Genomic DNA, 12,833 nt, shown 5'->3' on the forward strand with positions numbered 1-12,833 from the left:
TTTCTGGGCGCTCTCCACGTCTGATGTTGAGTCTGCTTTTCTGTTCACACCTGCTGGAGGCCACAGAAAACAGGTCTGCACGCTGGACGTGGTCCACGTGGGCTGTTTTCCAACATCGGTTCAGCTGGAGATCGGCAGCCGTGCTGTCCAATAGGGCAGCGCAGCCAGATTTGGGGGGAAAGGGCAGGGAGGAAACAGGGAGTCTGGGGTTAGGCCAGGAGCCAGGCTCCAGTTCGGCCGCAGTCGGGGATGCTCTTACGTTTGGGGTGCTGCTTCTGTTTTGCTCACTTCAGGACGGATTGCAATGAGGGGACAGAGGTGGCTCCCCGGAGGTGAGCAGGGGGCGGCCTGAGACTCCCGACTGGCATCGACTGGAGAAAAGGGCATCTCCCCTGTTAGGGTCCTGAAGGGTTCCAATCACGTCAGGAGACTCCAGATAAAAACAGCGATGCTGTCAGCAGTCGGCCCAGGAGAAATGCCCAGGTTGGGTCTCGGCCCTGGGCCAGGGCAGTGCAGGGAAGGCTTCCTCTTGGGGGGTCTTTTCCTGGAGTTTCTGAGTGGGGACAGGAGGGGTGAACTGCTGACCACTGGTGTCCTCAGGCCTGAGGGGACGTTCTGAGGCCCAGGCCTGGGGCCCGGGAGGTGTGGCCTCATAGGAGGAGAATGAAGGATCTGCAACCAGAAAAAGCTGAACCGGTTGCAAGAAACGTAGAAAAGGCCAACCTCCACCCTCTACTGTCTCCTGGGATTAACTAAGACAGTCACTGACCAATTGGAACAGGGCCGTAACTATGGAAACTGAACTCTGCTTTTTAATCCCAGTATAGCCGTAATCTCTATTTTTCAAAATGCATGTGTTTAAATTTACCAACACAGGACAAATAGGAATCTGTGTCATAAAACATGGTCAAAAACACAATTTTTAAAACATAGCATCACCATTACACTCATTTATATCTTCAGCAATTACTGCGGAAGCCTAACTAGTTATTTTTGGCTAAATTATGGAATATGCAAATTCAGACGTTCATGCTTTCAAGGGCTGCAATTATTCTCATCACTTCAGTAAACATATTAACAAACGTTGCATTGGAACACAAACGCCTTTGCTTATTAACACGAAGCCGCATCTAAAACCACAAATTGCTTCTGTGATTAAAAATCCTCATTTTCCCGTCAAGCCCCAAATAAAGTATTGCCTGTTGATTTAATAAGTGTTTAGTGTCGCCCGGTTTCCCAAACCCTACCCAGCCCCCTAAAGATTTTAGTACATTTTTTGTTCTTTTTTTTTTTTTTTGCTTTATTTTATGTTGAAGCCCAAGGTGACATCTCTTTTTCTCTAGAATATGACTTTATTTCCATTTTCCTGACAGATTTTGTGGGATCGTTTGGATATCCCTCGGGATAATAACTTTATACCATCCACTGTGGGTGTATGGGATTATTTTCAGTCTAACCTGAAGGCACTCAATTTATTTTCAGGTTTGTTAGTTTCAGCTTCAAAGGGTGGCCTTCCTGCCCTAGCCGGTTTGGTTCAGTGGATAGAGCGTTAGGTAGGTAGGTGGGTAGATACAAAGCCACCAAGGAGTAAAATTAGGGGGTCATGTGTAACCATAAGTGAATGGAACCCAAACACAAGGTTCAGAACAAACTTTGTCTAACAAAGACTGTCCATTGCAAGCCCAGAGCCTACCCTGCAAACAGAGGCAAACTTGTCTCAAGAGAGATTTCTTTGTTGTTATCCCATTGAGTAAAAACAAAACAAAACAAAAAAACCCGCTTAATTGGCCCTACTGGAAAATCTGAAAGCTCAGAAATTCTCCAGAGAATCGCCTGTCTTGGGGTTTCGTGGAGGGTTTTATTCTTCCTTGTGCCTCCCCGCCCCCCTCCCGGAGCTCCGCCGCCTACGTGTGAAAGTTAATTGTGTTCCGTCTCTGTCCTTAGGTTCTAGCAGAACATGGGATTTGGGACTTGGTGCCTTTCAGTTACACTGGCAACAAGATCTATCGCCATTTATTGTTGTTTTGTCCCTGGGTGGTTTTGTGTAAGAGGTGCCCTATGTGATGATAACTAGCGTGGTAAATACATAATGACCAGTGAAGTAAATGAAGATGATTGTGCATTAACTCCCCATCTCGGAGATGTGTGTCGATCTCGTGGATGGCCAGCGTCGGGCGGCTCAGTGGGGCCGGTTAGGGCCGGGTTGGAGGGTGGGATTGAGGCACTCCCTCAGGATGCACCTGTGAGCAGCCCCCGCTCATGGCTTTGGCAGGAATCAGAGGTGACTCAAGCAGCCGCCCTTCAGGGGAGCCTCTATGCTTTTAAAACAGCTTCCCACCCTGAGAAGTCAGGCTTTCGTATGGTTTAGCTCATGAAGACATACATTTGTGTTTGGAAGGCGGTGACTCACACCCTCAGCCATTAATATCCTACTTGTTCTCCTCGACACAACGGTGTATGCTTGTCATCATTTAGGAGCGATGTCTACCAGTAGAAATGTCTCCTACATCAGGCACCTTATGCTTTTATTTAAATTTATTTTTAATATGTTTTTATTGATTTCAGAGAGGAAGGGAGAGGGAGATAGAAACATCAACCATGAGAGAGAATCATTGATCAGCTGCCTCCTGCATGCCCCCTACTGGGGATCAAGCCCAAAACCCCAGCATATGACCTGATGGGGAATGGAACCTTGACCTCCTGGTTCACAGGTCAGTGCTCAACCACTGAGCCATGCCAGCTGGGCAGACACCTTATGTTTTACATTCGAGTTTCTAAACCTGTTGGCTCAAGGTCATGCATGATGTTTTAAGTAAACTATACCTGAGCTGTTTACCCCAGCATGTGCCCTGATGGGGAATGGAACCTTGACCTCCTGGTTCATAGGTTCATAGGTCAATGCTCCACCACTGAGCCACGCCAACTGGGCAGACACCTTATGCTTTACATTCAAGTATCTAAACCTGTTGGCTCAAGGGCATGCATGATGTTTTAAGTAAACTATACCTGAGCTGTTTGGGTGAAAATTCCCCACAGATGCCGCCCTTCTGTGGGTGGGCTCCCCACTTACTCACTCCACCTGCCCAGCCCCGGGCCAGTGTGGTTGGTACTGGAGCGTCCGGTGGTGTAGACGATATAGCTGAGATTTAGAAGTGGATCAGTCAAATCCCTGCTGCCTCACAGCACCCCTACCTTCCTCCGCCCTACCCCCTGCCCCAGGCTATCAGCCCAGAAACACACACACACACACACACACACACACACACACACACACACACCCTCCACTCGGTGGTTCGGGCCCAGGAGTGCGCTGACGGAGGAGCAGTGGGTTTGCGAAGGATGAACCAGGAGCCATGCCTCCCTTGTGGGTTCCACAGAAAATCCCAGTTCATGTAGAATGAGGGTCTGAACACCGAAGGCTGGCGGCCAGGGAGGAGAGCACTCGGGAGGGTTACGACGGAGGAAGATGCCGATTTGCTCCTTACCTGTGACCTTCCCACGGAGCTGAGGTCACCAGGTCCCTCTGTGTCCAGAGCAGAAGTCAATGTCCCCCCGATGGGGATGCCGGGGTGTGGCCCCCTAGCAGCCATGGGGCGGCCCCCTTTGCGCCATCCCTGCCTTCAGCCTTGCGGAATGGAATGTTCTATCTGTGAAGTTTTAAACAATGTCCACATTTCAGAAAGAATTCATTCAAGACTGTAGAGTTCCTTATGAACTTCAGAACGTAGACTCCTCGACTTGTACAAAGATTGTGAATGTGCAAAACTAAAAGGCATCGTCTCTAAAAGCTTCCAGATTTATGACCGGAATGTGCCACTCGCCTGTCACCTTTACTCCTGTGCGTTTGAGTTCATCAACTCTGAACAGATGGAGGACAATTTTCTGCAAAAAAAAATTAGTCTAATGTGTACATTTTTTGGACATAGACTCTGAAAGAAGGAGTGTGAGTGTAAGCCTTGGGTTTTTTCCCATACAGATGAAAATATCAGAGCCATTTACAGCTCAGACTGAAATGGGACTATTTTGCATTAGGGAATGAAAACTGTTTTCTCGGGATAAATCGCAGGCCCAGCGATTTCTTCCATATTCCAGAGCTTAAATAAAGACAGCCCTTTTGAATTCGCATACTTTCAGCAAGAGGAAAAACAATCAATATTTAATAAGATATTTTATGTCACCTGGGGATGGGTTCCATTAACGAGGACTCGTGTGGGAAGGTGGGAAATAATTTGCGGCTTTGTGGAGGCAAAATGAGCATTCCCGAGGCCTCCCCATGCTCCCCAGCTCCGGAGGGTCTGCTGAAAGAAGCGCCTCGTCCCCTGCTGTGGCGGGAGCACACTTAAAGGAGCCATTGCTGCCTTTTCCGTGGTGAAATGACATAGGGACTGTGTCCGCAGGAGGAAGACCGAGCTGACGGAAGTAAGAAATACTTATGCAAAAGGAGCAAACTTTTCCATTTTGGCTCTTTGTTAGAACTTCAGGGTGATGGCTTTTAGATCGGAGACAATTACTGAGATAAAGTATTCACCCACATACTCCACGGCCCCTAACTCTCTCCAGCTAGTGCAGAGGAAGGAAGAAGTGCTTCTCCCAATTCTTATTTATCTTACAACTAGAGGCCCAGTGCACGGAATTCGTGCAAGGGTAGGGTCCCTGGGCCTGGCCGGCGGTCAGGGCTGATCAGGGCCTTCCTTCTCCCAGCTGCTGGCCGGGGCCTTCTTTGTTGCATGCCACCCCCTGGTGGTCAGCACACATCATAACGAGCGGTCAAACTCCTGGTCGGTCAAACTCCCGAGGGGACAATTTGCATGGTAGCCATTTATTATATAGGATTTTCCACATAGCCACTGTGTCTGTCATTGAACAGCTAGACACAGGAATGCAGTTTTCAAATGCTGAGTCTGGCCACAAACATTCTATGTCTTTTCCCATTGTTTTTTTTTACAGAGTGGAAGGGAGAGGAAGAGAGAGAGAGAGAGAGAGAGAGAAAGAGAGAGAAAGAAGGAGAGAGACACATTGATCACTTGCCTTCTGCATGCACCCCAACCAGGATCAGGGATGGAACCTGCAACCCAGATGCATGCCCTTGACTGGGAATTGAACCTGCAACCTTCAGGTTCATGCTCTGATGCTCCAACCTCTTAGCCACGTGGACCAGGGCTGGCCACAATCATTCTAACTTGAGAGCTAAAATCTCTTTCTTCTCCCCATGCAAGCTGAACTTTGTAGGGAACAAAAACACAGGTACCCTTTGTCATGAGAAGACTCCATTCAAAACTGTGAAATCAGCTACATCTTTCCTGACTTGAGCTCAGAGCAATTTTCCCCCTGCACACCACTCACAGGTTACGTTGCAGCCCGCCCCCTTGTGATGTCCCCGCAGATCTACTCTTCGAAGGTGAAGCCACCATGATTCTTGTTCCAGTTCCGCTGGCTTCTCAGGCAGGTGCACGTCAGACAGTCCATACATGCAGACACAGTCTGCACCTGGGAGGAGGGGCCAGAAGCACTGAGTGAAGGAGGGAAAATATAACCAACAAATGTTTGGGGGAAGTGGGGAGAGAAAGAAAAATGAGGTGGAAAGATCGCTGGCAGCCTGTGAGGGCGCTACCCCATTGGCTGAGTGGCCCCTTGAGCTATGAGCTTTGCATCCATTATCTACATAAATAAAGTTATAGAGCAACCCTATGATAAAAACTTAGGTCTAGGGAAGGTGAGTGATTTGTGCGTGGTCACACAGCTGCAGGGAGCGTTAGGTTCTGGATCCCCTTTGGGTTCATTAGGCTGTTACCTGGCAGGAGTGGCCAGGGCCTGGGGCCTAACAGAGGTCAAGGAAGGAAACAGGAGGAAATCCACCAACATGAAGCTTCATGAAGGCAGGGACCCATCTCACCACATCCTCAGAAACTAGAGATTGCCTAACATACAGGAACTCAGTGTTTTTCTCAAGAAGGGGTGGGAGGAAGCAAGGCGGGCTTTGTAATTACAGTTATTGAACATGAACGAGGCCAAGTCAAGAGCAGGAACTCTTACCTGCTGTGTCTCCCAGAGGCTGCCCATGGTCACTCCTTGGGTATAAGGTGGACCAGAACTTCTCCAACCTGAGTGTGCTTAACAGTAAACCCCTTCAATTCCCCTGAGGATGCCAACTCTGACTCCGGAGATGTAAGATAGAGCCCGAGATTCTGCATGTCCAACAGGCGCCCAGATGCTGGTGGTGATGGTGGTAGCGATGGTGGTGATGATGATGATGGTGGTGGTGGTGATGATGGTGACAGTGCTGATGATGGTGATACTGATGGTGGTGGTGGTGGTGGTGGTGATGGTAATGCTGAGGATGATGGCAATGATGGTGGTGGTGGTGGTGGTGGTAATGCTGAGGATGATGGCAATGATGGTGGTGGTGGTGGTGGTGGTAATGCTGAGGATGATGGCAATGATGGTGGTGGTGGTGGTGGTGGTAATGCTGAGGATGATGGCAATGATGGTGGTGGTGGTGGTGGTGGTAATGCTGAGGATGATGGCAATGATGGTGGTGGTGGTGGTGGTGGTAATGCTGAGGATGATGGCAATGATGGTGGTGGTGGTGGTGGTGGTAATGCTGAGGATGATGGCAATGATGGTGGTGGTGGTGGTGGTGGTAATGCTGAGGATGATGGCAATGATGGTGGTGGTGGTGGTGGTGGTAATGCTGAGGATGATGGCAATGATGGTGGTGGTGGTGGTGGTGGTAATGCTGAGGATGATGGCAATGATGGTGGTGGTGGTGGTGGTGGTAATGCTGAGGATGATGGCAATGATGGTGGTGGTGGTGGTGGTGGTAATGCTGAGGATGATGGCAATGATGGTGGTGGTGGTGGTGGTGGTAATGCTGAGGATGATGGCAATGATGGTGGTGGTGGTGGTGGTGGTAATGCTGAGGATGATGGCAATGATGGTGGTGGTGGTGGTGGTGGTAATGCTGAGGATGATGGCAATGATGGTGGTGGTGGTGGTGGTGGTAATGCTGAGGATGATGGCAATGATGGTGGTGGTGGTGGTGGTGGTAATGCTGAGGATGATGGCAATGATGGTGGTGGTGGTGGTGGTGGTAATGCTGAGGATGATGGCAATGATGGTGGTGGTGGTGGTGGTGGTAATGCTGAGGATGATGGCAATGATGGTGGTGGTGGTGGTGGTGGTAATGCTGAGGATGATGGCAATGATGGTGGTGGTGGTGGTGGTGGTAATGCTGAGGATGATGGCAATGATGGTGGTGGTGGTGGTGGTGGTGATGGTAATGCTGAGGATGATGGCAGTGATGATGATGATGGTGGTGATGCTGTTCCTCAGACCACCACTGTGCATCAAGCATACAGAGTATTTGGACAGAATGTAGATGGACAGTTTTCCTTTGTTTCATTTCCTTTTTTGAGTTTCTGTAGTTCTAGGATTCGGGGAGGAGGAAGATGAGAGGGTTAGTACATGTTTATGGTTTGACTTCCAAACAATAAGGACAGAATTAAAGTTAAAATAGAAGAAAATGACCCAAAATGTTCATGCAAATATGGACTTGCCCTGGGAAGGATCATGCGAGAGTTACTCTATTATAAACAGAGAAGAATATAGCAGATTCTTCTGCAAACGAGGTTGCAGTTCTTCCTTTTCCTTTTTTGTGATTTTGTTCTTTTTAAGTTCAAAAGAAAAGAGTTGGGGCCTGGATTTTTTCTCTTACGTTTAATTTGGTCTCTCAGGAGAAATGTTGCTTTAGACCTAGGAGACTTGTATGTGAATAAAGAAAGAGAAATCAAGAAATTCTTGATTTTAAAAGGGAGCAAATGATAAATTTTTTGAGCACTAGGGACTAAACTTATGAATTTATTCATTTCCTGTAGTCTCCATCATTCAAGTTTCATTGCACACTATTTCAAATATAGAATATGATATAGACATATAAGCAAGAATAATGATGAACCTTTTTATATCCACAGCTCAGTTTAAGAAATAAAACCAAAAACGCTAAATTTCCCAGCATTCGCCCTTAAATACATCCTACTTTCTCTCCATGAGTGCTTTAAAATAACTTAAGTTGAGGTGTATCATTTTCGTACATTAAAAATATCTTTAGAACAGTCCTAATAAGACTTGATGTGTTTTAAAACTTTATATTAACAGTATCAAACTGCATATTTTAATTTGATTTTTATTAACCATACTAGTAGTTTGTGAGGCTTTTTCGTGTTTATGAAAGTTCTCGTGTTTTTGCAGTTGTATAATATTCCATTTAACCTCTGCACATCCACTTGGGATAAAGTTCGCATTTCATCTTTTTGTATGTTTTTACAGTGCATAACATGTCCAGGTTAAGTGTTCTATATATTAATGAGACAAATTTAGATGGTCCATGACATGATGAAAGGATTCCAGCTAGAATTAAAATGGGTATCACTTCTGTTCTGGCCAACGAATACACAGGGGACAGTTGCCCACTCACTGAGCTGCTTTATTGAAATCCTCATCTAGGAAAAGGGCATTATGCCACCCATTTCCTCAAAATTATCATAAAGAGAACATCATAATGGAAATACTTATTTTAATGTGCTAACATTTATAGAATAGGTGGTCGTGTGGCTTTATTGCTAGAATCAAGTCTTCGGGAACATGGATGGCTCAGTCTACACAGTGGATGTGTTCTGGGGATGGTGGGACATGGGTGAGTTGTTAAAGGTGAACTGTTTTTTATCCACTCATTTACTGATGCATCAATCAGCTGCCTCCTGCACACCCCCCACTGGGGATGTGCCCACAAGCAAGGTAAGTGCCCTTGACCAGAATCGAACCTGGGACCCTTCAGTCCGCTTGCCGACGCTCTATCCGCTGAGCAAAACCGGCTAGGGCAAATGTTCTATATATTAATGAGACAAATTTAAATGGTCCATGACATGATGAAAGGATTCCAGCTAGAATTAAAATGGGTATCACTTCTGTTCTGGCCAACGAATACACAGGGGACAGTTGCCCACTCACTGAGCTGCTTTATTGAAATCCTCATCTAGGAAAGGGGCATTATGCCACCCATTTCCTCAAAATTATCATAAAGAGAACATCATAATGGAAATACTTGTTTTAATGTGCTAACATTTATAGAATAGGTGGTCGTGTGGCTTTATTGCTAGAATCAAGTCTTCGGGAACGTGATGGCTCAGTCTACACAGTGGATGTGTTCTGGGGATGGTGGGACATGGGTGAGTTGTTAAAGGTGAACTGTTTTTTATCCACTCATTTACTGATGGGCAATTAGCTGCTTCCAAATCTTGGCTATTGTAAATAATGCTGCAGTGAACATAGGGCACATTGACACAATGGAGTACCACTCTGCTGTAAAGAGGAAGGACATTGTACCCTTTGCAATAGCATGGATGGACCTGGAGAGCATTAGGCTAAGTGAGAAAAGCCAGTCGAGAAAGATGAGTATCACGATTTCACACGCAGTAGTATGTGGAATCTGAGGAACAAACTGAACTACCAAGCAAAACAGAGACAGACTCCTAGAGAGCAGGCTGACAGCTGTGATGGGGGTGGAGGAATTGAGCAAAAAGAAAAAACAAAGAGAATTCATGGACCAGTGTGGTGATTGTGGGGAAGTATTGAGCTGAGTAGAGGTGGAAGAGGGCATAGAGGAGATAAATAGTGATGGAAAAATGAAATAGCCCAGCCGATGTGGCTCAGTGGTTGAGCATAGACCTATGAACCGTGAAGTTCATGGCTCCATTCCCAGTCAGGGCACATGCCCAGGTTATGGGTTAGATCCCCAGTAGGGGGCATGCAGGAGGCAGCTGATCACTCATTCTCTCTCATCAGTGATTTTTTTTTCTCTCTCTCCCTCTCCCTTCTTCTCTGAAATCAATAAAAATATATTTTTTTTTAAAAACTGAAGGTGACATCTACCTCGATGTGTCAGGTGTACTCACGGTTTAAAACTCCTAGTGTTCCTGTTGCAAACCCTTGTTTAACAGCCAGCTTCTTTCTCTTCCCTTTTTTCCCTCTGGCTTCCTGTTGGTAAATATGGCCCTGGGGCCCGTGCCTGTTCTGGTCCGAGCCCCGCGGTGACATTTAGGGATTTTTACCTCCGTGTACTCTCCAGCAAATAGCACCATGATGGCTTAGACGAACAGCGCACGCCTTGGGGACGGGTATTTACCCAGACAGATGGAAACGGATAGCTGAGCACTTACCCAATTAGTGGATTAAATGTGCCCAGTCGGTCTGGATAAATCACAGAAATGTGCCCTTCCCCGCTCCTGGCCAGCGTGAGATCGCCTGCCGCGTGCCAGGCAATTACCTCGACGTTGTACCTCTCGTGGCCGGCGCAGGCTGAGCCTGATTTCCCCGGTGAGCACCCCGAGTCGTTCTCACTTTTCAGGAAATCCCGAGGAGCCTCTGACTTCAGATGCTGTGTTGCCCTGGTTTCTATGTTCGTCGGCCTTCGGTTGCTGCTGAAGACCTCGGGCGTGTACGAGTCGCAGTTATGAATCAGTGCAACCATACGTGCGTTACCTGTGGTCTGTAGGAGAGGTGGTGTTTGAGTGGGCTTTATAATGCTGATTTAATGAATATGTTCAGTATCCTTATAGCCTAAGAGGGAAAAATCCTTGCCTTTTCTCCAGATGGCAGCTGAACGGAAGCGATATTAACCTGGCCGTGGAGTCTCGTTACGAGCTGAACGGAGGAGACCTGGTGGTCATTAACCCCCACAGGGATCGGGACTCAGGGAGTTATCAGTGCTTCGCTACGAATCCGCTCGGAACCATCGTCAGCAGAGAAGCAAAGCTGCAGTTTGCCTGTAAGTTCTGGCCCACACACCTGCAGGCCCAACATCTAACAGCAGGTAGCCGCATTGGTGCGGTCCAGGGGGTTCAGGAACAATACATGGGTTCATTCGTGTAGTAAGTGGATTGAGTCAATATAAATGGGGGTTTTTAAATATATTTTTATTGATTTCAGAGAAGAAGAGAGAGGGAGAGAGAGATAGAAACATCAGTGATGAGAGAGAATCCGTGATCGGCTGTGTCCTGCACGCCCCCTTACTGGGGATCGAACCCACAACGTAGGAATGTGCCCCCACTGGGAATCGAACTGTGACCTCTTGGTTCATTGTTCGACACTCAACCACTGAGCCACACTGGCCGGGCGACCGGATTTAGTTTTGATCTTCCCCATACGACCTTCGAACACCGTCCACTTTGTGTTTCTTCTCGCTGGTCCCCCTTCCTGGGCGTTGGTTGTGTGTTTGTATAGGACGCCTGGCAGGGCGGAGACCTGTGTTGGGAGCAGGCCCAGGGCTGCAGGTCAGGGTCTTCGCTGTGGGCGAAGGGCAGTGAGGTGTGGTCCCCGAGACCCATCCTCGCTCGCTGCTCCCTCTGGCGGTCCCCGCTCGGGGCTGTGCCGCAGGCGCATGCTTAGTGGTGCTTCCTCATACCTGCTCGCCGTGGCGATGAATCTCACCTCTCCTCTACGGGAAGAGGAGCGGGTGAGGCTAAGTCAGCCACTGTTCAGACACCCGTGTGCGTTGGGAGCAGGCCCAGGGCTGCAGGTCAGGGGTCTTCACTGTGGGCGAAGGGCAGTGAGGTGTGGTCCCCGAGAAGCATCCTCGCTCGCTGCTCCCTCTGGCGGTCCCCGCTCTGGGCTGTGCCGCAGGCGCATGCTTAGCGGTGCTTCCTCATACCTGCTCGCCGTGGCGATGAATCTCACCTCTCCTCTACGGGAAGAGGAGCGGGTGAGGCTAAGTCAGCCACTGTTCAGACACCCGTGTGTGTTATCTCACCGGCCCGATATGGCCTCCCGACGCCGTTGGTTTTCAGGTCACAGTGGCCATGCTCTGGAGCATCGCTGCTCCCTCCCCAGCCTCACTCCGGGGGACAAGCAGCCAGCAGGTCGGGACAGTCTCAGCAGCCTTGCCGTACGGGGTTTCTGTTTAAAGACGCCTTGTGTCACCCGACTGGCCGGCGTGGCTCAGAGGTTGAGCATCAGCCTGTGAACCAGGAGGTCACAGTTCGATTCCTGGTCAAGGGCACATGCCCGGGTTTCGGGCTCCATCCCCAGTAGGGGGTGTGCAGGAGGCAGCCGAGATCGCTGATTCTCTCTCATCATTGATGTTTCTCTCTCTCTCTCTCCCCCTCTCTCTTTTTCTCTGAATCAATAAAAATATATTTTTAAAAAACCCCACAAAACTAAATTGGGTCTCAGGTCCCCAGTCTATACAGAGATCGTGTGCCGACAGGGCTCTGTGGAGAGCAGGGCCGTGTGAGTCGGACGGAGAACAAGTTCGCAGGGTATTTTTTTTAACGCTTGATTGAGATAGCTCCGCCGGGGCTTCCTCTGTTCCCTGGCGATGTCCTGGGAGTAGGCGGGAGGCTTCCCGGATAGACCCATGGTGTCTCCTGGAAGCCCCGGAAAGTTCTTACTTGGACGTCCTCTGCCTGTTGTTCTGTGTGACTCCCCATCTCTGGTCCCTGTGGGCCTGTTTGCAACCCTTCTCCCGAAGCCTGAAAGTGGTGTCTTTGCAGCAGAACCCTGCAGCGTCCCCGTGAGCGAAACCTCACCCGGTAGGTGGGCAGCTCCGGGCGGTGGTTAAAGATAAACCAGAGGCTGGTGCGTGGCTGGGACTGCACTCAGCCCTCAGTTCAGAGGCGGCGGCAGTGTGTGTGGGGGGGGGGGGCCGTTCCCCAGGGGACCAGGTGCCATCATTCTTAGGCCGCTGTGTTCTCTCACTATAGGGAGCTCGCTAAAAATACCCTGCAATTTCTCCTTCCAGGGGAGCACCTCTTTAATTGAGCCCTGGCTTTAATGCGCAT

At 48.8% G+C, this 12,833-nt stretch overlaps 1 protein-coding gene across 1 annotated transcript in view; it reads left to right on the forward strand.

Moving 5' to 3' along the window:
• CNTN3 (contactin 3 (plasmacytoma associated)) overlaps nt 1–12,833 on the forward strand; it is a 90,316-nt gene that overhangs the window by 7,405 nt on the left and 70,078 nt on the right. The window contains exon 3 of the mRNA XM_014534931.1: nt 10,647–10,822. Coding sequence (XP_014390417.1) covers nt 10,647–10,822 — 176 coding nt within the window. The remainder of the gene's footprint in view (nt 1–10,646; nt 10,823–12,833) is intronic.

This window comes from Myotis brandtii, unplaced genomic scaffold (genome assembly GCF_000412655.1).
Source record: "Myotis brandtii unplaced genomic scaffold, ASM41265v1 scaffold134, whole genome shotgun sequence".
Lineage (NCBI taxonomy): Eukaryota > Metazoa > Chordata > Mammalia > Chiroptera > Vespertilionidae > Myotis > Myotis brandtii.